The sequence below is a fragment of the Rana temporaria genome, chromosome 12, assembly GCF_905171775.1.
Source record: "Rana temporaria chromosome 12, aRanTem1.1, whole genome shotgun sequence".
Classification (NCBI taxonomy): domain Eukaryota; kingdom Metazoa; phylum Chordata; class Amphibia; order Anura; family Ranidae; genus Rana; species Rana temporaria.
The window spans coordinates 49,394,614-49,422,083 of record NC_053500.1 but is presented as its reverse complement, the minus strand read 5'-3'; the positions used below and the strand labels follow the sequence as shown (position 1 = coordinate 49,422,083).

Below are 27,470 nucleotides of genomic sequence, written 5' to 3'. Positions count from 1 at the left end.
ATTTTTATTTTTTTTACTACTAATGGCGGTGATCAGCGATTTTTTTCGTGACTGCGACATTATGGCGGACACTTCGGACAATTTTGACACATTTTTGGGACCATTGTCATTTTCACAGCAAAAAATGCATTTAAATTGCATTCTTTATTGTGAAAATGACAGTTGCAGTTTGGGAGTTAAACACAGGGGGCGCTGTAACATTTAGGGATCACCTAGTGTGTGTTTACTAGTGTAGGGGGGTGTGGCTGTAGGAATTACATCATCGATCGGGTCTTCCCTATAAAGGGAATCACCCGATCGATGCGCCGCCACAGTGAAGCACGGGGAAGCCGTGTTTACCCCAGGCTCTCCCCGTTCTTCAGCTCCGGGGAGCGATCGCGACGGAGCGGCTATAAACAAATAGCCGCGCCGTCGTCCCGGATCGCTCCCAGAGCGGACCCGACCTCCGCATGTACCGGGGGGGGTCCCGATCGGACCCCCCACCCACGTCTAGCAGAGAACGTACAGGTACGTACATGTGCCTGTCCGTGCCATTCTGCTGACGTAAATGTACATGAGGAGGTCGGGAAGTGGTTAAATTACAGAACATGCCCAAAACTTTGAAGATGTTTTTTTTTTTTTTTTTTATTGTGAAGCAAACAACAAATAGGACAAATAACAGAAAAAGTCAATGTGCATAACTATTCACCCCCCTAAAGTCAATACTTTGTAGAGCCACCTTTTGCGGCTATCACAGCTCCTAGTCGCTTTGGATAAGTCTCTATGAGCTTGTCACATATTACCACTGGGATCTTTGCCCATTCCTCCTTGTAAAACTGCTGCAGCTCTTTCAAGTAGTATGGTTTGCACAGATTTTCTATTGGATTGAGGTCTGGGCTTTGACAAGGCCATTCCAACACATTTACATGTTTCCCCTAAACCACTCAAGTGTTGCTTTAGCAGTGTGTTTGGGGTCATTGTCCTGCTGGAAGGTGAACCTCCGTCCTAGCCTCAAATCGCACACAGAGTGGTACAGGTTTTGCTGAAAAATAATCCTGTATTTAGCACCATCCATCTTTCCCTCAACTCTGACCAGTTTCCCTGGCCCGGCTGCTAAAAAACATCCCCACAGCATGATGCTGCCACCACCATGTTTCACTGTAGGGATGGTGTTCTTTGGGTGATGTGATATGTTGTGTTTGCGCCAGACATAGCGTTTTCTTTGATGGCCAAAAAGTTCAATTTTAGTCTCATCAGACCAGAGCACCTTCCTCCATACAATTGGGAATCCTCCCACATGCCTTTTCACAAACTCAGAACATGCCATTTTGTTTTGGTTGTGGAAAGTAATGGCTTTCTTCTGGCCACTCTGCCATAAAGCACAATTTTATGGAGCGTATGACTTATTGTCGTCCTATGTACAGATACTCCAGTCTCTGCTGTGGAACTCTGCAGCAACTCATCAAAGATTTGGATATTTTTTTATAACCTAATTCTGACTTGTACTTCTCAACAACATTGTCCCTTACTTATTTGGAGAGTTCCTTGGTCTTCATGGCAGTGTTTGGTTAGTGGTGCCTCTTGCTTAGGTGTTGCAGCCGCTGGGTCCTTTTAAAAAGGTGTGTAAATGTAATGACAGATCATGTGACATTTAAGATTGCACACAGGTGGACATCATTTCACTAATTATGTGACTTCTGAAGGTAATTGGTTGCCCCAGAACTTTTTATGGACTTCATAACAAAGGGGGTGAATACTTACGCACATGCCAATTATGAGTTTTTTTATTTCTGAAAAATAGTTTTATGTATATATTTTTCTAATTTTACTTCACCAACTTAGACTATTGTGTTCTGATCCATCACATATAATTCAGATAAAAAAAACATTGAACTAAAGGCTGTAATGTAAAAAATAGGTAAAAAGCCAAGGGGGGTGAATACTTTTGTGTGAAAGTGGCTTTAACTTTTCTTATTTGCTCCCTTTTGGTCTGTTGAATATACCATTAAAAGCATTGTATCGAAAATGCCATTATAAGCATTGTATCTGTTAAATTCAGAGCTGCCTGTGTCCCATGCACACTTCCCATGTTATGTCAAAGAGGCCTCTTGGGGCCAGATTCACAGAGCAGATACGACGGCGTATCTCCTGATACGCCGTCGTATCTGTTGTTCTATCTATGCGACTGATTCATTGAATCAGTTACACATAGATAGCCATAAGATCCGACAGGTGTAATTGTTTTACACTGTCGGATCTTAAGATGCAATACCGCAGCCGCCGCTGGGGGGAGTTCGCGTCGTAAACCAGCGTCGGGTATGCAAATTAGGAGTTACGGCGATTCCCGAAGTTTTTTTGCGTTCGCTACGTCGCCGCTAGTCTAGTTTCCCGTCGCAAAGTTAGTCGTTTTTTTTTGGTGCCTTACCTTTACACAGCATTCGTATTGCTGTATAAAGTATGGCCGTCGTTCCCGCGTCGAAATTTAAAAAATAACGTCGTTTGCGTAAGCCGTCTGAACTTTGGTTAAATCTCCCTACACACTCCCCTCCCCCACCTTTTTTCCAGGATCTCATTATCTCTTATAGGTTTTCATTGGGAGTGCGCTCAGTTATTTGTTTTTTTACACCTCTCTAGGGAACACACTTAACCCCTTGATGACCCCCTAGTGTTAACCCCTTCCCTGCCAGTGACATTTATACAGTAATCAGTGGCTAATTTTAGCCCTGATCGCTGTATAAATGACAATGGTGCCAAAATAGTGTCCGATCTGTTTTCTGCAATATCGCAGTCTCGCTAAAAACCGCAGATCACTGCCATTACTAGTAATAAAAAAAAACAATAATAAAAATCACATAAACCTATCCCATAGTTTGTAGGCGCTATAACTTTTGTGCAAACCAATCAATATACGCTTATTTTTTTTTTTTTTTTACAAAAAATATGTAGCAGAATACATATTGGCCTAACCTGAGGAAGGAATTTATTATAGCAAAAATATTGCTTTTATTTTTTTCAAATTGTTGCTCTTTTTTTTTATAGCGCAAAAAAAAAAAAATGCAGAGATGATCAAATACAACAGAAAGCTCTATTTGTGGGGGAAAAAAAGGACATCATCATTTGGGTACAGCGTCGCATGACCGCGCAATTGACAGTTTTAAAGCGATGCAGTTCCGTATCGCAAAAAATGGCCTACATTAAGGCTTACCTGTAAGTGCTTGCAATATCTCCTTAACCTACATGGTTAAGGAGATACTTGCAGAAAAGCGGGCACCGATGTCTACGGCACATGCGCGCAGCAGGCTCTTGAATGGGAGCCTGCTGGAAAGTGCCGCAAATGTGCGCATGCGCGGGGATCGCGACGTTGTGCGGTAGTGATGTCATTGCCGCTTGGGCCAGTCACAGCGCCGGAGCAGCAATACCCGGAAGTCACTCTGGGTATCATGGCGGCAATGGAGGATGTGTCCGAGGACCGCTGCAGGGGCTTCGATCTAAGGTAAGTAATTGATAATGAGCTAGTATGCTAGTCATACTGGCTTATTATGCCTTTGCCTTGCAGGTTTTAAAAAATAAATAAAAAACATTTGGGGTATGCAACCGCTTTAAATGGTTAAAGCAGAACTTCCACTTTTGAATGGAACTCGGCTTTAATATATTCATTCCAGGTCACAGATTTAGAAAGCATTGAAGCCAAAGTATTTGCATGACAGCCTAGAAGCTAGCATAGGTAAAGTAAGTATTCCCATGCACCTATGGGGTCTATTGTACCAATTCCTATGGTGCAACAGCCACCGCGTGGGTCAAACACTACCGACGATAAAATATAAAGAGAAAAACACCAGAAGTGTTGTCCAAGCCGCAAGCTCGCTGCTCATTGGAATACATTGCACCCTGTTTGTTTTTTAAATTGTACTTGACCTTTTTCTGAATGCACAATAAAACGCATTGAGTTTTAAAGACATACTACACTATAGAGCTTCTTCTTGCATTTCTCTACCCTGCTTGGTTTGATACATTTGGAGCGGTTTGCCTGGCCATCTACCTAGTCTTGGAGAGAGGCTTAACCCTTTAGGCGCTGCATACACTGGAAATCCCCCAGGAGGAACGGATAGGAGACCCCCTCTTCTCCCAGAGTGATTCCACTGTTTTCTTTGAATGCTGCTTACCTTGCAGCAGTAAGGTAAAAAGTTAGTACACCTGCGAGTGTCATTTTGCACCGAAGATTCATTACACTCAAGTCACATCGCCACTTGTTGATGTCAGTTAGCACCTAATGGTCTGCACTCTGCACCTTCTTCTGATTGGAAGAATACATTACTTCCGGACTGTGCTGCATTTGCACTTTCATTTACTAGGATTACTGTTGAATATTTATTCTTGTTTTGTACTGTGATTTGTTTAGAATACATAAACGAAAGTCACTTTATTTGCATTATTTGCACTTTATTCATCACCATTTTTGTAATTTTATTTTTTGGTTTATTTGAGCATCACACTCAATGGGCCAGATTCAGGTAGATCGGTGCATCTTTGTGCCGACGTAGCGCATCTCATATGCGCTACGCCGACGTAACTCTGAGAGGCAAGAGCAGTATTCACAAAGCACTCGCTCCCTATGTTGCGCCAGCGTAACGTAAATTGGCCGGCGTAAGCCCGCCTAATTCAAAGTAGGAAGGTAGTGGGCGTGATACATTTAAATTAACCATGGCCCCATGCAAATGAAGGGCCGAACGAACGGCGCATGCGTTGTCCCGTGGACGCTTCCCAGTGCGCATGCTCAGAATCACATCGGATCAAACGCCTAAGATACGTCGAATCACTGAACGTAACCTACGCCCAGCCCTATTCACGTAGTCCTACGTAAACGACGTAAAATCCGACGGCTGTTCCGTCGTCCATACCTTTGCATGGGTTGCGCCTCCCTATAGGTGTTCTAACTTTACGCCGGACGTACGCCTTACGTAAGCAGTGTATACTCATGCGACGGGCGCAAGTACGTTCATGAATCGGCATATCTCGGTAATTTGCATATTCGACGCGTACATCAATGGAAGGGCCCCTTGTGGCCAGCGTAAATATACGCCCAGGCTCCGACGGAGTAGGAGACTTACGTCGGTCGCATGAAGCCACATTTCAGGCGTATCTTGCATTGAGACTCAGGCGCATAGATACGACGGCACTTCCGTGGCGTATCAGTAGATACGTCGGCGTAAGTGCTTTAAGAATCCGGGCCTTTGTATCCATTAGTACATTTAAGTCTACCAATGCAAATTGATTTACATTGTCGCCCCATTTCAGCACTTTATATTTATATCTTTTATATTGGAGCGCAACACTATCCTTTAATTCTCTCAAGAAACTAACATGTTATGAAAACACACATTATCAGTAAAAAATGTAATAGGAATGTATGTGTCCATTTAATCAGGGTATGCTATGCCAAGTGAAGAACCTTGAAGAGGAAAAAGAGGCGTTGATAAGAAACAACCAAGAGTCAGAGCTGCAGCTGTATGTATACATAAATGATGGCTCTTTGCATATATTGCATACTACTGAATTCTGTTTACTTAATATCTCATACACATAAATATATACAGTGTTACGTTCAATAAACTTGCAACTCACCAACTGCATTTGTTCTGATTGAATACATTTTCCATCACTTCCTGCTTGGTCACGGAGACAGGAAGGGAGGAGAAATGTCTTTAATTGTCATGTGTGCAAGTTTTAGGTCGATATGGTATGCTCTGTAGGTATGGGACACACACAAACTACGCATGGGTGTGAGACATACAATCTTCCAGTATGCGATCCACTTTCGTTCCGCATTCCACTTACTTTGCGACAGGTGTTCTGTCGATATGAAACATTCGCTCTCGAAATCACGCATGCATATTTTAAAAAAAGCCACTCGCTCTCGAATTGAGAGCGTTCAATATCGGCAGAACATTGTCACAAAGCAAGGGTATGGGACGCATAACGGAAGACTGTATGTCTCATGCACATGCGCACTTTGTGAGCATCACTTATCGACATAACACCATCTGTCAGAACACAATGTGGTTGACATACTATAGGCAAATAGACTGTGCGCTTTGCAAGTGCAGTTGCCCCAGAGCTTGGTAAATGAGGGGAAGCTCTGCTTATTTACATTATCCAATCAGGTGCAAGCAAAAATTTAGTTTTTTGCTTCTTTTCCTTGCATGTGATTGGGCATTCTTTGCAAAGTGAATCTTCACCTCATTTACTAAGCTCTGGAGCAACGGCACTTGCAAAGTGAACAGTCAATTTGACTTTAGTAAGTCAACCCAAAAAGCTGGTAGGAGAGATTCCTTCATACGCTGTTTACCGTGGATGGGGTATTCGAGTGCAGTGGGTGCTGCCGTGCCTTGCGTTCCTCTCCTGCTCGAGCCATGGGGGAGAGTGTGCACAGCTGCTGCTGGAGCACAGAGTGGCTGCCAGTTGTCCCCTCCCCCTGGCTCCCGCCTTTCTCCTGTCAGCACAAGGAGCAGTGACAGCAGGGACCACAGCGGCTGTGCTGTATGCATCTGCTGGCTTCCCTCCAGCTCAGTGCAACGTCACAGAAGGAGATCAGACCTGCCGTCCCAGAGGGAGAGTGCAGCTATGGGCTTTTGTGTTCCCTCCCACCTGCTGCTCAATCTGTTTCCTCCCACCTTCTCCTAGGGACCAGGGAGGCGGAAAAATGGATTATGGGACATGTAGTCCCAGAGCACAGGCAGCCCCATTTGTTCTGATTGGTGGCAGACTACAGGGACCAGATTGCAGTGCTGGAGGAAAGAGAGAGCAAGGAGCCTGGGAAAAGGCTTGGGGAGGAGAGTTCTAGGAGGGAGAGAGAGTGAAGGAGAGCATGACAGGGGAAAGAGTGGAGGAGAGAATGACTGTACCCAAGAAAGAAAGAGAGAGTCTGAGTCAGCAGAAACCCACAGCCATGTGGGGATCTCCTGAGTCTGCAGAGTGTTATCGGGGCCAGAGTGGTGAGAGAACGAGGCGTGGGGTGTCATTTCCAGAGACGGAGGGAGGCCACACCATTGGAAGCTACTACAGCAGATCTGGGAAACGAACATGGAGAGACAGAGCCACTGCCAGGACACTGTCTTTGCCATGCTGCCTCCCAGAGTCACCCCAAGCAATCTAAGCGAGTGGATGCAAAGAGGGGCAACTAACACTGTGTTACCGGGACTGGTAAGCGGGCCTCGCAGCCACTACTTGCTACCACTGCGGGGGAATCGACACTAGGAGCTATTTAACCAGTGATCTCATAGCTTTAATACTGCCTGCAGGTCTTACTGTTGGACGGAATGCGTGCCAATGAGCTCCAATCGAAACTTAATACTAAGGACTGCCCCTTAAGAGTTATTATACATTGTTCATTGCTGATTTTCTAATTGATACATTGATTTAAGCTAATGATATATAAAGTTTACTGTTTTTTCCCCCACTTTCTACTTGGGTATAGTTATTTTACCTTGTTTAGCAGCCAGTGCCTGAATTTGCCTGATCTGTGTTTAGTCTGTTTATATTGCCATTTATGCTATACTACTACTACTATGCTAATACTTAATGTGTTACTAAACCCAGTCCCCTGCATTCACTATATCTGGTCTCCCACAGTACACAGAACAGGGAAATGCAATTTTTTTAGTAAATATAAACTGCTAAATACCTTTTCTCATCAGCAGTATATAGCAGTCTTGTGATTTCTATCAGTGTCTGGTTAAAGCTTGTAGGAGGACTTTTCATTCTGTCCTATGAGGATGCAGGACCCCTGGCCCTCTTTCTGCACAGCGCTGATTGGCCCTGTACTGATAACATGAACCCTCCCAGGGGGGGGGGGGGGGGAAATACTCACCAAACTGAGCATGTGCAGCTTGTCCCCTGGCTCTGTATCATCAGGAATATATTGGGGACAGTGGAAGGAGGAGAGGATCAGAGAAGACAGGATCAAACAGCCTTTTTACACAATGCATAGGATTAACCCCTTAGGTTCCACAGTGAGTATAACAATCATGCTTTACTGCATATACAGACTGATTTTACTGTTGTGGGTTTAGTAACACTTTAATAGATTAAGCAAATGTATCATTAACCTGGTGTGTGTGTTTATTTACTGGCAATACCTCACAGCCAGATAAGAGGTATTTTAGATTAGTGGTGTTACTTGTGCTCGCAGGTGTGTCAGAGGGGCTGAGGTTGCTCTTGAGTTGAGGCGTGGAACAAGGAACCCAAAATGACCAAGCAATACTTTTAGGGGTGGTGCTACGCGAGTAATATCTACACACGGGCTGAATATAGGACAGTATCAGCTGGTCCAACAGAAACTGGGTGAACGTCCTGCTTCTGTCAAAGGGATATGACCGAAAAAGGTCTGCCGATCGGCTCCTGTTCAACGCTCTCAGCCAGTGACTCAGAGTGTTCTGGTAGGGGAGAACACAATGGCTCAGCATTGAGATCGCTGTACTAACATCAGATAGTACAGCAGCTCCTCTCGAGCTCCTCTGATTTATTTTTTGTTCAGCCCACTGGGTTGAACGGGAAAAAAAATGAATAATGTGTACCAGGCTTTAGTGTGTATGGTCAGCTTATGAATTAATACACAATACACTAATATTAACATGCATCATGCTTTTATTTTTGATTTTTTTCCTGGTACAGGTATAAAGTGCATGAGTTAGAAACAGAATTAGAGCAAAAGGACATGGAACTGAAAAAACTTAAGGCTGAAAATAAACAGTTGCAGGTGAGTTTTCAACATTTAGATTTTGTTTCCATTAACTCTCCCTTAGGCCACATTCACTCCTGCAAATGGACCCAACACTGATTACATGCAAGAACCCCAGTGAGGGATTCCAAGGATTTGCTGTGGGAGTCAGGCCCAGTGAAGGCAAGGGCAGGCTGCCAGCACCCACAGCTAATCGCGGCCCCTCGCATGTAATCGCAAATGCAGCAATCACCGGTAAGTGATCAGCGATGGATGCAGACAGTCTGCGCTCTCTGGGGTTCTTCTAATCAGTGCTGGGCCCATTGGCAAGTGTGAAAGTGGCCTTAACCACTTTCTGCCCAGCCTATAGAATGACAGATAGGCGGTGGTTCTGTTATCCTGACTGGACGTCATATGACATCTTTCAGAACATGCCTGCGTGCACCCCTGGGGGCGCGCAGCGACCGGTGGTGCGGTGTGTCAATCTGACGCATCTCCGATTGTGCTAATGAGCCTCTGACGAACGCTTTTTAACATGTGATCAGCTGTGACCAATCATAGATGATCATTGCGTGAACCAGAAAGTGCCAGTAAACTGCTTTCCTCAGTTTGTGCTGACAGGCAGAGCCGATCGGTGGCTCTCCTGGTCAGAGGGGGTGTCTGTGCTGATAATCAGCACATTGATTATGAGCGCAGCCCCCATGAGAGGTGCCCATCACAGTTAAAAATGCATGGACATCAGCTGCCAGTCAGTGCCCACCTCAGTGCCCATCAGTAACACCTGTCAGTACCTCATCATCAGTGCCACCTATTAGTGTCCATCAGTGCCACCTGTCAGTGCCCATCAGTGCCCTCTATAAGTACCCAGTGCTGCCTATCAGTGGCGCCTATCAGTGCCCATCAATTCTACATATTAGTGCCTCCTCATCAGTGCCACCTTATCAGTGCTCATCAGTGCCATCTTATCAGTGCCGCCTCATCAGAGCCCGTCAGTGAAGGAGAAAACAACATTTTATAACAAAGAAAAACTTTTATTTTTTCCAAAATTTCAGTCTTTTTTATTTTGTTTAGCAAAAAATTGCTTGTGCACTTTGCAAAGTGCAGTTGCATGCTGCAAAAGCATTTGCTCCAGAGATTAGTAAATGATGGGAACCTCTTCTGAATTCTATCATCCAATCACATGCAAGCAAAAATGCTATTATTTTTTTTATTTTCCTTGCACGTGATTGGGTATTCTTTGTAAAGTGAAGCTTTACCTCATTTGCTAAGCTCTGGAGCAATGGAACTTGCAGAGTGCGCAGTCTTTTTGCCTTTAGTAAATCAACCCCTATATGTCCCCTGCCCTCCAATATAGCTATTCAAAAACAGATTGTGTTTGAATAGCTGCATCCTCCGGGTACATTAGCCAAGGAATGACAGCTGTGATCCTGGAAGTGACATAATACACACAGCTTCCGGGTTCGTTAGTTGCAGGATGGATCAAGTAATTGATATTCCCTCTTGTTTTTACTGGGGAAGCTATTTGCTGTGGTCCTGGGGTCCTTTGAGGAAAAGGAATACCCCGGAGTCACCACAGGTGATGCAGACAGGAGGTGTGCTTTTTGAGAGCTCCATAAAAGTGATCAGACATTTTTAGAGCCACCTGATTGCTTTTACCAGAAAGCCCTTCACTGGCTCTTAAAGCCAGTACCAAGGTTTCAGCTTGATTTAAAATGGTATGTAGCACCCTCTACTTAGGTAAGTGCTAAAATAGAATTTTTGTGTATAGGTAAAGTAAATTTAGGCTGGCAGCCAGGCCTGTTTGTTTTGGTTTATGTGGGCTGGGAGTGGCTCAGAGAGCAGCAGTTGGTGACTCACAGGCAGTGTCACTGAGACCTCCCTCTTTCTTCTAGAGGATGCCCCAGCCTGGATTGGCAGGGGGCAGGCCTCCTTAAATACATAGAGTCAGCCCAGCTGGGGAGGAGTCGTTGAAGTTGTTCAGAGCTTGAAGATGGCGTGTTAAGGGGAGCCCCTCAGTCTGGGGGGGTGAACTTGGAGCTGGGGCTGGGGTGCGGGCAATTATGAAGGTTCTGGACAGGAGGAGCAGAGAGGTTAGCAGGAGCTAGCATTGCCGGCCACATCTTCAAGGAGGGGAACATATGGTCACAGCCAGGAGGGCTAGTGAGTGACATGCACAGTCGGGAGGACTGGGGAGCACACATGAGAGGACTGGGAGCATGCAGTCTGGGATGGGTGCAGAGCCAGTGGAGTGGACTGTGGTGTCATGGGCAGTGGAGTCGGAAAAACCATCCAAGGTTTTTCCGACGGAAAATATGATCGTATGTACGCGGTAGGGGTGCAACGGATCACAGTTGATCCGTGATCCGAACGTGCCACCCCCTTCGGATCCGGAGCTAGGCCGAAGCCGCGGCCTTTCCTAATGTTACGGCGGCGGCTCCGGAGCTAGGCCGAAGCCGCAACCTTTCCTAATGTTATGGCCGCGGCTTCGGCCTACCTCCTGAGAGGAGGGGGGGTCACTGTACTGAGAGGAGGGAGGGGGGTCTCTGTACTAAGAGAAGGGGGGGGTGTCTGCACCGAGGGGGTACTGTAGTTGGTGGGGGGGGGAAGAGATGTGGATATTACAGTGGGGGAGATTTTTTTTTTTTTTTGCCGATCCGAAAAATGATCCGATCCGTGACTCCTGATCCGAGGAACGATCCGAACCGTGAGTTTTTTGATCCGTTGCACCCCTAGTACGCGGCATTAGAGTGACTTAAAATTTAATACTGGGCTGGGCAGGGTGACAGGTGGGCCACATCACTTAGAAGCCCCTACGGTGGTACCGCTACAGGTATTAAACCCAAAAGCAAACATGTATTATATTGCAGCTTACCAAATCTGATGCCGCGTACACACGGTCGTTTTTTGTGATGAAAAAAAAGAAATTTTTAAAAACGTCAAGAAGCAAGTTATGACGCGAGCTTGAATGGAACAGAGTGCCGCCGTACGTGCTGAACGTAACCGCGCTTTGCTAGAACATTTTAAAAAAACGATGGTGTGTAGGCAACGTCGTTTTTTAAAATGAAGTTTGAAAAACAACGTATTTTTACAAGACAAAAAACGACCGTGTGTATGCGGCATTAGATGTGATGGCTGCATTAGTTTTGTTTTTTAGGAGTTCTTTCCCTTATTTTCACCTGGTGATACAGCCAGTAAGTTTGTTGTTTTTCAACAGAACAAGCTCTCTTGAAGATGTAACAGTTAGAGGGTTGAGTCAAAACATTTACCACTGACAGGGGTGCTTTCTATGATCAGCTTATATTTGTTCATGTAAAACATTTATCCCAAAAGGGAAAAAAAGTGTTGCTGTAACTGCTTATAAAGTATTATCTGGAATTTGGCTTCAATTTGTTAGTGTATCTCTATCTGCTATTACATCCAACACGCCCCTCTGCTGTCCAAAGATGCCATCTGGGCTCCTTCATCTAGAATGGGAGCACTCGAATACAGGAGATGTGTTACTGGCCAGATCGCCAGGTGAAAACAGAAAATAATCTTTAAAAAAGATAATGCAGCCACCACATTTAATGATTGGTAAACTGCAATATATTAGATTATATGTTTTGGGTTAATTTCAAGACCGCCTAACTGGAAAGATAAATCATGGCTTTGAAGTGGAATACCGGGGTCATGGCTGTAGCTGGATGCCATAAACCGGCATTAAAATGTTCAGCAGCTGCTGTTCTTTTCGATAAAAGTGATCCGATCTGCTAATTAGCCGCTAGATCACTTTTAGAAGCGGGGGAGGGGTTCTCGGGCTTACCTGGCTCATCGGGAAGCCCAGGATCCGATCTGGCGGTTGCGGTAGCTTGCCATAGAGATTAGCAGAAGAAAGATGGTCTCTGCTCAACTCTGTGACCTAGGAACCCGGGAGCGACACCATGACATCACTTCTGGTTCACAGCCAACGAAAAACAACGCCATTTTTGTTTGGTAAGCATTAGATCAATCAGTGCCACCTATCTGTGCTGCCTATCATTGCCCATCAGTGCCACCTACCAGTGCCTATCACTGCAACCTATCAGGGCTGCATATCAGTGCTACCTATCAGTGCTGCATATTGGTGCCTCCTCATCAGAGCCACCCTATCAGTGCCCATCAATGCAGCCACATCAGCGCACATCAGTGAAGGAGAAAAATTGCTTATTTACAGAAACTAAGAAACTGATATTTTTAAAAAAATATTGGTCTTTTTTCAGTTATTTAGCAAAAAAAAAAAAACAGTTGTGATTAAATACCACCAAAAGAAACCTCTATTTGTCTGAAGAAACGTATAAAAAATTTATTTGGGTACAGTGTTGCATGGCCGCGCAGTTGTCATTCAAAATGTGACAGCACTGAAAGCTGAAAATTGGCCTGGTAAAAGTGCCCATGCCCAATATTGTAGCGGTTAACCACTTAAGACCCGGACCATTATGCAGGTTAACCACTTCCATACCAGGCACTTACGCACTTTCCTGCCCAAGCCAATTTTGTTCCCACAAATAGAGCTTTCTCTTGGTGGTATTTGATCACCTCTGCGTTTTTTTATTTTTTGCGCGTTTTCTTCTTCAATTACGGGCACTGATATGGCGGCACTGATGGGCACCAATGAGGTGGCACTGATGGGCACCGATGAGGTGGCACTGATGTGCACCAATGAGGTGCCACTGATGGGCACCGATGAGGTGGCACTGATAGGCGACATCGATAGGAGGCGCTGGTATGCGGCACTGATGGGCACCGATGAGGTGGCACTGATAGGCGACATCGATAGGAGGCGCTGGTATGCGGCACTGATGGGCATTTAATAGTTGGCACCTATGGGCACTCATAGGCGTCACTGATGGGCACTGATGGGCACGTATGGGTGGCACTAATGGGTACTTATGGGTGGCACAGATGGGCACTAATAGGTGGGCACTGGGCATGGATGGGCACTGAGAGGTGGCACTGATGGACACTGAGGGGTGGCACTGATGGCATTGCTGGGCATCACTTATTTATTTACTAATTTTTGACAGTGCCCATGTTGCCAGTCAGTGCCCATTTGTTTGTTTACACACACCTCCCCCCGTTCTTCAGCTCCTGTAACCGATCGCGGGACACCGGTGGCGATCGGTTCCGCGTGTCCCGCGGGCGCGGTCATGGTGCTTCGGACCGGGGTGCGCTCACGACCCCATGGCTGGACTCTTAAAGAGGATGTACAGGTACGTGCTTGTGCCCAGCCGTGCCATTCTGCCAACGTATATCGGCGTGAAGGGGTCCTTTAGTGGTTAAAGTGTATTTAAAAAAAAAAATAATTGCATTTAAAAAAACGCTGAGCAAATACAGTGTGACATAAAAAAAAAATCAAAGACCGCCATTTTATTCTCTAGAGCCTCTGCTAATATATGTGTGTATATATATATATATATATATATATATATATATATATATATATATATATATATATACATACATACATACATATAATGTTTGAGGGTTCTAAGAAAATTTCTAGCAAAGAAATACTGATATTTCTATGTAGGAGAGAAGTGTCAGAATAGGCCTGGCCCTGACCACTTTACCTGCTTGTGTTCATGTGAGTTATAAACGTACCTTAGTTGACAAGTAGTTAATTGAATTCCTTAAAGCCACACATTATCAGCATCTAAACTGAAGTAATGTATTTGTCCAATTAATCAGGATTTGCAAATCAAAGTGAAGAACCTTGAAGAGGAAAACGAGTCGTGGTTGAGAAAGAACCAAGAATTAGAGCTGCTACTGTATGTATTCGTAAAATATATTGCAGACTACTGAATTCTGTTTAGTTAATGTGGCATCAATAACATTACTTAAAGTGGATTGCTGTCACAATGTAGAGTTTAAGATTTCCTATCATCGGTGCCCAGTCTTGCCACAAAGAGTTAAACCAGCTCTGAGCAATCTTCTTTTATTGTTCAGTGGGATAAAACGGACAAACAGAGAAAAACCTTGGTCCGATCCACCCCCTTGCTGTGAGTGACAAGTTATTTACATATCTCATGCACTAGCCTGGAGACAGGCATTATTTTTTAATTCCCACCCCCACTCCTTTTCTGAAATCATGTGGTTACTTTTCTGGATTTTGACTGGATGTTAGTGATCATAGCAGAATTCAGTGTAAGAAAGACACAGGACAAAATGCATGTTGACAAGGGGAGTGTAGAGGAGGGTGGGGCTGTCTACTGACATCATGACTCCACCCAACAATCTTAAGACAACAGACCAGGGCCGGTACAAGGCAGGGGCGGGAGGGGCGAGTGCCCAGGGCGCTACCATTTTGTACAGGAGGGGGGGGGGGCAGTTCTGACACACAAGCGGCCGCCAGACCAGTACACTTGTGTGTGTCATTGACAGCGCAGGCAGCGGCAGTGGCACTGTACAAATTGTGTGCTGACTGGCTGCCGAGTGTGCCTCTGCTGTCGCGGTCACGAACACAGCTGTGCTATCCATCCTTCCCCGTTTTCTCTCCCGGCCGGGTTAACACAAGCGGCCACACTGACAGGGGAGGAAAACAGCTGTGGGCTGTGTAGTGAGAGCCGACTCGTCCTGCTTCTCCCTCTGTCAGGAGCTGCAGGATCGGAGTTGCTGACCTGTGACAGGGAGTGAGGCAGAGCGGTCGTCTGTGCTCCCCTGTCCCGTCACCCCCCCTCAGACTTCTATAGCACAGCACAGAGTTAAGTGTTCTGGCTGTATGCTACAGATCTGAGAGCGCGCCGCACACACATTCCAGAAGGGTGCAGGCAGTGTCACGGTGAAGATGAGAACTATGAGAAGGAGGGGGAGGAATTTGTGAAAAGAGGTGAAAACTCTTTAAAGGGAGGATTACAATGGTGGCTGTGGACGGACATTGGGGGGTGGGGTTGGATACAGAGGTGGCTATGGAATGGGGGTATACAGAGGTGGCTATGGAGGAGGGGTATACAGAGGTGGCTATGGAAGGGGGGTATACAGAGGTTGCTATGGAAGGGGGGTACACAGAGGTGGCTATGGAAGGGGGGTATACAGAGGTTGCTGTGGAAGGGGGGTATACAGAGGTGGCTATGGGAGGGGGGTATACAGAGGTTGCTATGGAGGAGGGGTATACAGAGGTGTCTATGGAGGAGGGGTATACAGAGGTGTCTATGGAAGGGGGGTATACAGAGGTTGCTATGGAAAGGGGGGTATACAGAGGTGGCTATGGAAGGGGGGTATACAGAGGTTGCTATGGAGGAGGGGTATACAGAGGTGTCTATGGAAGGGGGGTATACAGAGGTTGCTATGGAAAGGGAGGTATACAGAGGTGGCTATGGAAGGGGGGTATACAGAGGTTGCTATGGAGGAGGGGTATACAGAGGTGTCTATGGAAGGGGGGTATACAGAGGTTGCTATGGAAGGGGGGTACACAGAGGTGGCTATGGAAGGGGGGTATACAGAGGTTGCTATGGAAGGGGGGTATACAGAGGTGGCTATGGAAGGGGGGTATACAGAGGTTGCTATGGAAGGGGGGTATACAGAGGTGGCTATGGAAGGGGGGTATACAGAGGTGGCTATGGAAGGGGGATATACAGAGGTTGCTATGGAGGAGGGGTATACAGAGGTTGCCATGGAGGGGGGGGGGGTATACAGAGGTGGCTATGGAAGGAGGGTATACAAAGGTTGCTATGGAGGAGGGGTATACAGAGGTGGCTTTGGAAGGGGGGTATACAGAGGTTGCTGTGGAAGGGGGGTATACAGAGGTGGCTATGGAAGGGGGGTATACAGAGGTTGCTATGGAAGGGGGGTACACAGAGGTGACTATGGAAGGGGGATATACAGAGGTTGCTGTGGAAGGGGGGTATACAGAGGTGGCTATGTAAGGGGGGTATACAGAGGTTGCTATGGAAGGGGGGGTACACAGAGGTGGCTATGGAAGGGGGGTATACAGAGGTTGCTGTGGAAGGGGGGGTATACAGAGGTTGCTATGGAGGAGCGGTATACAGAGGTTGCTGTGGAAGGGGGGGTATACAGAGGTTGCTATGGAAGGGGGGAGCATACAGAGGTGGCTGTGGACAGGGGGGGATACAGAGATGGCCGTGGACATGGGGTACAGAAGTGGACGTGGACAGGGGGTTACACAGTGTGTGTACATTTTTTGGGATGTTGGGGTGAAGAGCAAAATTGCATGGGGGCCCCAGGAAAATGGTTGCCCAGGGTCCAAACAATATTAAAGACAGCCCTGGGCGGGTTGTTAGCAGGCATAAGAGTATCATTATCCTATGCCGGGCATCACTAAATGGAAATTCTGTGTGGGGGATATGTAAAGGGACAATACTGTGTGTGTGGGGGGGTCATGTAAAGGGCAAAATACTGTGTGTGGGATGATAATTGAATTTGTATTGTTTTAAGTATATTCTTGTTCTGAAACAACGTTGATTCTTTCTTAAAAATGGGGGGGGGGGGGCACAGTTTGCCATCTTCGCCCTGGGCACCAAATGGCCTTGTCCCAGCACTGCAACAGACCCACCCACAGAATCTGCAGTTTTTCATATCTCATAACAGACAGAGGGGAGACATTTGACAGGTAAGGATACATGCAGGAGGCATGTGTATCCTTATAGACATAGGCGTGCGCACAGGGTGTGCCAGTTGTCCCCAGGCACACCCTAATCAACCTGTGCAGAACAGATTCCCCCTACTTACCTGGCTCCCCCTCCTTCCCCCTACTGCACCCGGCTTTCCCCCCTCTCCCACCGGCTGTTGCTGTGGATGTTTTAGGATGAGTGGGGGAAGGAGCCAGTAAATATGCCATTTACCAGCCCCTTCCCTTTCTGAATGAACATCGTGAGTGATCGGTGTTTGAGCTTTGGGGTGCGCACCCTAATGCCAAAGGCTGCACACACCTATGCTTATAGATAACCACTATGGTAGTAGTTTAGAAAGGACGAGAGTGGGTTTACATCCACTTTAATACTATGAAAATGGGTTTACATTTCCACTATAATAGTTACATAGTTAGTCTGGTTGAAAAAAGACACAAGTCTATCTAGTTTAACAAATAAAAAATAAAAATAAATTATACAATACCATATACCCAATCCTTTACCTAAATTCATCCAGAGAAAGGCAAAAACACCAGCAGAGCATGATCCAATTTGCTCCAGCAGGGGAAAACAATTCCTTCCTAATCCCCCGAGAGGCAAACAGATTTTCCCTGGATCAAGTTTACCTACAAACGTTAGTACCCAGTTATATTACCGTATTTATCGGCGTAAAATAAAAAATAATAAATCTGCGCTATCAGGGTAACAAGCAGCTACATACAATTCAGTGAAAAAAAGGAAAGCAATACAAACAAAACTCAAAAAAATGCAGCGCTGAAAAAATAAATGGTGAATAGACAATGATGTCTATCTGGAACCCACATAAATATAAAGAAAAATGTGTAAGTCCATGGATTAATACAATAATGTTAGGATTAAATGATGTGATGGGGACACTATAGACATGTGTCTAAGTCTCAATAAATGCAAAAATATAAGTCCATAGAAGTGAACATAAAGCCGGAAGTTGAGATGGTCAATCAAATGACAGTGACAAGACACCCACGGTGATCCTAAGTGAACTAGAATATTGGGGTAAACGCCCGCCACTAGAAAGGGAGGCTTACCGGATGCGGTGGACCCAAGTGAGCTTATGCCCAGAGGGTCAGTAAAGCTTGTAAATAAGATGGATATAAGGATATACCGGACCACATCAAAACATACGACCAGCAAATAACGTTGAGATTTTCGCTTAGTGGCAGGTGGAAGGGATAACCTCAGCTGGGAGATGGCTCATGGAAGTGGAAGAGCATGCCCAGAGTATGTGGAGGAAAATGAAAGGCACATAGCGTAATTCCGTAAACATAGGAAAGTTTAATACCGGTTAAAAACACTTACAGTTATGTAGACATAAACGAACATCAATGTAGTAAAGTGCATGGCAGCAATGGAGTCCCGACGCGTTTCGCTACAACTAGCATCGTCTGGGGTAAGACTCCACTTGTTGCCACCATGTTTAAATATAAGATATGACCTGCTTGGAGACACTCCCCTGGGGGATCGTCCAATGAGAGTGCACTTCCGGGTCAACCCAATGTACTATACATTATTTAGATGTATAAAAATTGAAATGTGCAGACTCTATGACAGAATATGTAATGAGATAGCTGATGACCAATAAGTTGTTTGAAATTAACTGACCTGGTTTGTGTAAGATGTATATCGAATGATCTGCAGTGTTCAGGCTAGCTGGAGTCACATGACTTTGTCACGTGTGCTCCCGAGCGGATAGTGTTGGCCAATAAGGTGAATGGACGTCACCATATAGAGCCGTGGATTAGCTGGATAATGGACGGACGTCGCCGTCGTCACGGTCACGTGACAATGTTGGGAGGGCGCGTAAACAGAGCGTCACCCGGCGCGCCGCCCAGCCCATGCAATCCACGTAGAGCAGTAAAGTTACGCTCATGATAGGCGTCCTCTCAGTCTGTCTAATCCCCAATACGAGCGTGCGTGTGTATGTATACACACGTTGCGTTCCAGTATGGTTAGACGTGCAGCGCTGCGCTCCACTGTGCGTTCCGGGGGGCTGAAAAAGGCCTGCAGCCTGGACGCCACAGCTATTGTATGTTTGTAATGAAACAAATGGGGAAGAAAGGGGTGGACTAAGAATTTAACAACCGCAGGGTGATTGTATTATGTTTAGAATAATGAAAACATTAAAATTTAAATTTGGGACGTGTCTACTGAATTATATTTATAAAAATCCACCGACAAAGGAAAAATGATTCTTTATAGGAAAATATTCCATATTAGTAGATGTCTGTATGCATCGCCCTCAAAATTACAGTTCTAATGCCCCATAGGGGAGATGTTGTAAACATAGAAAAGGACTCTAAAAAAATGTTGTAAAAAGATTAATAAAAATAGTATTAATATCAACTAGTGAATGAATAAAAATTGTATCTCCATCAATTAATGATAATATGATTAAAAAGCTCGTGCCTGTACAGGCAAAGACAGTGTGTACACTACTGAGTCCCGAAAGTGACTCTGTACTGGACGAACCCCCATGACAGGTCATATTAAAAACTTTATTTTGTATACAATACACATTATATATATATATATATGTATATAAGGAAGAGAGATATTTAAAAATAATTTAAACATATATAAATGAAAGAAAAGAAATAGATCTTGCTTCACAGACTCATATTATATGAAACATAAATAAAATTAAGTATGTTTCAAAAAGGGCACCGAATGGGCCAAATATATAAAAAATAGTAAAACAGATATGAATAATAGGTTAGGACATCATAGGGGTGTTAGGATTTATTGATGAAAGAGTTGATGTCCCACTCTACGTTAAGGCCTGATGGTGTGTGCGTGCCTAGCTCGTAAATCCAGAAGGTCTCGAGTTGGGACACCCCACAAGTTTTTGAACTTCCTCTCCAGGGGGACACAAATTGATCTATAATGAGAAATTGTGTACCAATGGGATTCTGGGCATGGTGTTTTTTGTAATGTCTTGGTACAGTATGGTGAATGTCACCCGCTAGAATGAGGGCTATGTGTTCGGCAACTCTAACAGAGAATTTCCGAATGGTGCGACCAACGTATTGTTGGCCGCACGGGCAAGTAATAAGATATACCACGTACTTGGTTGAACAGGTACAGAACTGTTTTATCGGGTAAACTTTCCCAGTTGCTGTTGAACGAAATTCAAGGTTCTTGGTCCTAACTGAAATATTGTATTTACATACTGTACACTTTTTACAGGGATGGTAACCAACTAGCTGATAAAAGAAAGAAGGGCGTGTTGGGGGGTTGATAATATTCGGGGCAATTTTGCTTTGGAGTGTTGGTGCACCCCCAAACACCACTTTGGCTCGTTCGGGTAGAACGGCTCCTAAAACTCGTTCGTTTCTCAATATATTCCAATGTTTGGAGACAATGGATTTGACCAGTTTATGTTGTGTGGAAAATGACGTAAGCAAAGCCCATTTGAAACTTTCATCCTGTTCTCTTTTGGGTTTGACCTCTCATAGGGAGCTTCTGTCTACTTCAAGAGAAGATTTGAGGGCAAGTTCGATGTTGGCAGGATCATATCCCTTGTCAATGAACCTGTGTTTGAGGATGTTAGCTTGCACAGAAAAGGTGTCTAAATCTGTGCAATTCCTTCTCAACCTGAGAAACTGACTTCGAGGTATGGAGTTCAGCCATGATGGATGATGACAACTGTCAATGGGGATAAAGCTGTTCCGGTCGGTTTTTCTGAAAAATGTTTTAAATTGGAATCGGTTGTCTACAATGCTGATCTCCAAATCCAAAAATGTAATTGTATCTGAGCTAGCTGTATGGGTAAGGGATATCCCCCTGTCGTTGGTATTCAGATGGTCCATAAAGGCCTCAAGTGTTGCCAGACTGCCATCCCAAAGGAGGAGGATGTCGTCAATATACCTCGCCCAAAACACCAATGAAGGGGTGTTATAGGTGTAGACGACATCCTCCTCCCACTTGGCCATGAACAAGTTAGCGAGGCTTGGGGCGTACTTAGCCCCCATAGCAACACCTCTTTGTTGTAAATAAAATTGATCATTAAACCAAAAATAACTATGTTTGGTGGCAAATTTTAATAATTCCATAATATAGTCTGTCTGAAATGAAGCTAATGTTAGATCCTTCTTTAAATAATAATGTACGGCTTCGAAACCTATATCGTGAGGGATACAGGTATAAAGTGACGCTACATCGGCCGTCACCATAATGTAATTACGTACATTATTATTTAAAGAAGGATCTAACATTAGCTTCATTTCAGACAGACTATATTATGGAATTATTAAAATTTGCCACCAAACATAGTTATTTTTGGTTTAATGATCAATTTTATTTACAACAAAGAGGTGTTGCTATGGGGGCTAAGTACGCCCCAAGCCTCGCTAACTTGTTCATGGCCAAGTGGGAGGAGGATGTCGTCTACACCTATAACACCCCTTCATTGGTGTTTTGGGCGAGGTATATTGACGACATCCTCCTCCTTTGGGATGGCAGTCTGGCAACACTTGAGGCCTTTATGGACCATCTGAATACCAACGACAGGGGGATATCCCTTACCCATACAGCTAGCTCAGATACAATTCAATTTTTGGATTTGGAGATCAGCATTGTAGACAACCGATTCCAATTTAAAACATTTTTCAAAAAAACGACCGGAACAGCTTTATCCCCATTGACAGTTGTCATCATCCATCATGGCTGAACTCCATACCTCGAAGTCAGTTTCTCAGGTTGAGAAGGAATTGCACAGATTTAGACACCTTTTCTGTGCAAGCTAACATCCTCAAACACAGGTTCATTGACAAGGGATATGATCCTGCCAACATCGAACTTGCCCTCAAATCTTCTCTTGAAGTAGACAGAAGCTCCCTATTAGAGGTCAAACCCAAAAGAGAACAGGATGAAAGTTTCAAATGGGCTTTGCTTACGTCATTTTCCACACAACATAAACTGGTCAAATCCATTGTCTCCAAACATTGGAATATATTGAGAAACGACCGAGTTTTAGGAGCCGTTCTACCCGAACGAGCCAAAGTGGTGTTTAGGGGTGCACCAACACTCCAAAGCAAAATTGCCCTGAATATTATCAACCCCCCAACACGCCCTTCTTTCTTTTATCAGCTAGTTGGTTACCATCCCTGTAAAAAGTGTACAGTATGTAAATACAATATTTCAGTTAGGACCAAGAACCTTAAATTTCGTTCAACAGCAACTGGGAAAGTTTACCTGATAAAACAGTTCTGTACCTGTTCAACCAAGTACGTGGTATATCTTATTACTTGCCCGTGCGGCCAACAATACGTTGGTCGCACCATTCAGAAATTCTCTGTTAGAGTTGCCGAACACATAGCCCTCATTCTAGCGGGTGACATTCACCATACTGTACCAAGACATTACAAAAAACACCATGCCCAGAATCCCATTGGTACACAATTTCTCATTATAGATCAATTTGTGTCCCCCTGGAGAGGAAGTTCAAAAACTCGTGGGGTGTCCCAACTCGAGACCTTCTGGATTTACGAGCTAGGCACGCATACACCATCAGGCCTTAACGTAGAGTGGGACATCAACTCTTTCATCAATAAATCCTAACACCCCTATGATGTCCTAACCTATTATTCATATCTGTTTTACTATTTTTTATATATTTGGCCCATTCAGTGCCCTTTTTGAAACATACTTAATTTTATTTATGTTTCATATAATATGAGTCTGTGAAGCAAGATCTATTTCTTTTCTTTCATTTATATATGTTTAAATTATTTTTAAATATCTCTCTTCCTTAAATACATATATATATATAATGTGTATTGTATACAAAATAAAGTTTTTAATATGACCTGTCATGGGGGTTCGTCCAGTACAGAGTCACTTTCGGGACTCAGTAGTGTACACACTGTCTTTGCCTGTACAGGCACGAGCTTTTTAATCATATTATCATTAATTGATGGAGATACAATTTTTATTCATTCACTAGTTGATATTAATACTATTTTTATTAATCTTTTTACAAATTTTTTTTAGAGTCCTTTTCTATGTTTACAACATCTCCCCTATGGGGCATTAGAACTGTAATTTTGAGGGCGATGCATACAGACATCTACTAATATGGAATATTTTCCTATAAAGAATCATTTTTCCTTTGTCGGTGGATTTTTATAAATATAATTCAGTAGACACGTCCCAAATTTTAATTTTAATGTTTTCATTATTCTAAACATAATACAATCACCCTGCGGTTGTTAAATTCTTAGTCCACCCCTTTCTTCCCCATTTGTTTCATTACAAACATACAATAGCTGTGGCGTCCAGGCTGCAGGCCTTTTTCAGCCCCCCGGAATGCACAGTGGAGCGCAGCGCTGCACGTCTAACCATACTGGAACGCAACGTGTGTATACATACACACGCACGCTCGTATTGGGGATTAGACAGACTGAGAGGATGCCTATCATGAGCGTAACTTTACTGCTCTACGTGGATTGCATGGGCTGGGTGGCGCGTCGGGTGACGCTCTGTTTACGCGCCCTCCCAACATTGTCACGTGACCGTGACGACGGCGACGTCCGTCCATTATCCAGCTAATCCACGGCTCTATATGGTGACGTCCATTCACCTTATTGGCCAACACTATCCGCTCGGGAGCACACGTGACAAAGTCATGTGACTCCAGCTAGCCTGAACACCGCAGATCATTTGATATACATCTTACACAAAGCAGGTCAGTTAATTTCAAACAACTTATTGGTCATCAGCTATCTCATTACATATTCTGTCATAGAGTCTGCACATTTCAATTTTTATACATCTAAATAATGTATAGTACATTGGGTTGACCCGGAAGTGCACTCTCATTGGACGATCCCCCAGGGGAGTGTCTCCAAGCAGGCCATATCTTATATTTAAACATGGTGGCAACAAGTGGAGTCTTACCCCAGACGATGCTAGTTGTAGCGAAACGCGTCGGGACTCCATTGCTGCCATGCACTTTACTACATTGATGTTCGTTTATGTCTACATAACTGTAAGTGTTTTTAACCGGTATTAAACTTTCCTATGTTTACGGAATTACGCTATGTGCCTTTCATTTTCCTCCACATACTCTGGGCATGCTCTTCCACTTCCATGAGCCATCTCCCAGCTGAGGTTATCCCTTCCACCTGCCACTAAGCGAAAATCTCAACGTTATTTGCTGGTCGTATGTTTTGATGTGGTCCGGTATATCCTTATATCCATCTTATTTACAAGCTTTACTGACCCTCTGGGCATAAGCTCACTTGGGTCCACCGCATCCGGTAAGCCTCCCTTTCTGGTGGCGGGCGTTTACACCAATATTCTAGTTCACTTAGGATCACCGTGGGTGTCTTGTCACTGTCATTTGATTGACCATCTCAACTTCCGGCTTTATGTTCACTTCTATGGACTTATATTTTTGCATTTATTGAGACTTAGACACATGTCTATAGTGTCCCCATCACAACATTTAATCCTAAGATTATTGTATTAATCCATGGACTTACACATTTTTCTTTATATTTATGTGGGTTCCAGATAGACATCATTGTCTATTCACCATTTATTTTTTCAGCGCTGTATTTATCGGCGTATACCGTGCACTTTTTTGCCCTTAAAATCAGGGCAAAATCGTGGGTGCGCGATATACGCCGATACTCGCTTCCCGCGCTGTGAACGCCGACATATACCGAGCGCAGTACACTCGGGTACACTTGAGGTTATGCGAGAGGAGCCGAGCGGGCCACAGCACAGGAAGCGGGGGATCGGCTCAGAGACAGCGTGGGAGAAGCGGGGAGGACACCACGAAGGCCGCAGACGGACGCCGGACCGCTATAGGCAGATAAATACGGTAGTTATAATATCTCAAACAAATAAATACAGACAGGTTTTTGCTCAATAAACTTGCAACGTGTCAATTGCATTTATTTCTGAGGGTACTTCTACTATTTTGCTGTCTGTGTCCTGATTAAGGAGATGTTCCATCACTTCCTGTATGGGCGACGAGACAGAAGGTATGGAGAAATCTCATTAATGGAGACACAAACATAATACTTATGCCGCGTACACACGACCGTTTTTTCGGGTTCTAAAAAATGAAGGGGCAGATCCCCAAAAGAATTACGCCGGCGTATCTATTGATACGCCGGCGTAATTTTAAATTTCCCGCGTCGTATCTTTGTTTTGTATCTACAAAACAAGATACAACGGCATCTCGGATCGATCCGACAGGCGTACATCTTAGTACGCCGTCGGATCTTAGATGACATTTTTCAGCGGCCGCTAGGTGGCGTTTCCGTCGAATTCCGCGTCGAGTATGCAAATTAGCTAGTTACGGCGATCCACGAATGTACGTCCGGCCGGCGCATTTTTTTACGTCGTTTGCGTTCGGCTTTTTCCGGCGTATAGTTAAAGCTACTATATGGTGGCGTACTCAATGTTAAGTATGTCCGTCGTTCCCGCCTCGCATTTTTAATTTATTACGTCGTTTGCGTAAGTCGTTCGCGAATAGGGATTTGCGTAGAATGACGTCACCTTCGTGAGCATTGGCTTGTTCCGGGTTGATTTCGAGCATGCGCACTGGGATACCCCCATGGACGGCGCATGCGCAGTTAAAAAAAACTTTGTTTACGTCGGGTCACGACGTATTTACATAAAACACGCCCCCATCACAGAGATTTGAATGCCGCGCCATTACGCCGCCAAAGATACACTACGCCGCCGTAACTTACGGCGCGGATTCTTTGTGGATTTGAAAAAAAATGTAAGTTACGGTGGTGTAGTGTATCTTGGATACGCTACGCCCGGCGGATAAATGCGCCGCTGTACGTGGATCTGCCCCGAAGTTTTTAAGGGTCTAGAAAAAACGAAGTTTTTTTCAACCCGATCGTTAAAACGGCCTTGTCTACATACGATCGTGAAAAAAAAAGCACGGTGACGTACAACACGTAGGACGGCACTATAAAGGGGAAGTTCCATGCGGATGGCGCCACCCTTGGGGATGCTTTTGCTGATTCGCGCTTTGCAGTCTTCGTGCTTTTCAGTCTGTTACAGCGTGACGAATGTGCTTACTCGAACGCTAGTTTTACCAGAACGAGCGCTCCCGTCTCATAACTTGCTTCTGAGCATGCACGTTTTTTTAGAGCATGTTCGAAATTTTTAATGCCCATTTTTTACATCGTGGAAAATGCTCTGGAGCCCACACACGATCGTTTTTAATGACATGACGTCATTTTTTTCAACCCGAAAAACGGTCGTGTGGACACGGCATTAGAAGTTGTTCTTACTCTCACCAGAGGAAAAAAAAAGTTTGGGCTTTAGTTATACTTTAAAGACCATATATTACCATAAACATGCAATCATGTATTTATTTTTTCCTAAAACAGGAAAAAAGTGCAGGATTCAGAAAACAAATTAAAGCAGAAGATGATGGATCTGGAAAAAATTGAGGCTGAAAATAAACAGCTGCGGGTGAGTTTCTGATCTCTGGATTTTGTTTCTATAAAGATAGATTTCCTATAAAGTGGATGTAAAACCTAACAATGAATTTCTATTATTTGTCCATTTTATTCTGTTATTCATAATATTGAAAGTGTGCAAAACCCTTCAGTGTTTTGCTGAAGCAGGCTTACCAGTCTTGCCCAGTTCACCTTTCTAAACTACAGAAAGACCCTCCCTATGTTATAGAGATGAGAATAGGGGGGAGGTTCTGTAGTCCTAACACACTTCCTGCTGAGCATTGTCACCTGAGAACTTGTGTTTCCGGCAGGAGCAGCTGATGAAAATAAAGGGAAAAAACAAAGAAAATGAATGCAGCCACCACATCTAAAGATTAGTTAGCCGCTGTACATACAATTTTTGTTCCTGGATTTAGACTTTTAGGGCCAGATCCACATAGAAATAGATTGGCGCAACGTATCAGAGATACGCTACGCCGCCGTACCTTACCTGGCGTTCTTTCGAATCCTCAAAGATTTTGCGCCGTAAGTTACGGCGGCGTAGTGTATTTCTGGCGGCGGAATTCAAATCGGCGATTAGGGGGCGTGTTTCATTTAAATGAAGCGCGTCCCCCGCGCCAAATGAACTGCTCCGATTCTAAATTTCCCGCCGTGCATTGCGCTAAATGACGTCGCAACGACGTCATTTTTTTAACTTAG

The 27,470-nt window shown here is 44.5% G+C and overlaps 1 protein-coding gene across 1 annotated transcript in view; it reads left to right on the top strand.

The window, feature by feature from the left end:
• CALCOCO2 (calcium binding and coiled-coil domain 2) overlaps positions 1 to 27,470 on the top strand; it is a 153,842-nt gene that overhangs the window by 66,692 nt on the left and 59,680 nt on the right. The window contains exons 7-10 of the mRNA XM_040331327.1: positions 5,405 to 5,484; positions 8,650 to 8,734; positions 14,402 to 14,481; positions 26,700 to 26,784. Coding sequence (XP_040187261.1) covers positions 5,405 to 5,484; positions 8,650 to 8,734; positions 14,402 to 14,481; positions 26,700 to 26,784 — 330 coding nt within the window. The remainder of the gene's footprint in view (positions 1 to 5,404; positions 5,485 to 8,649; positions 8,735 to 14,401; positions 14,482 to 26,699; positions 26,785 to 27,470) is intronic.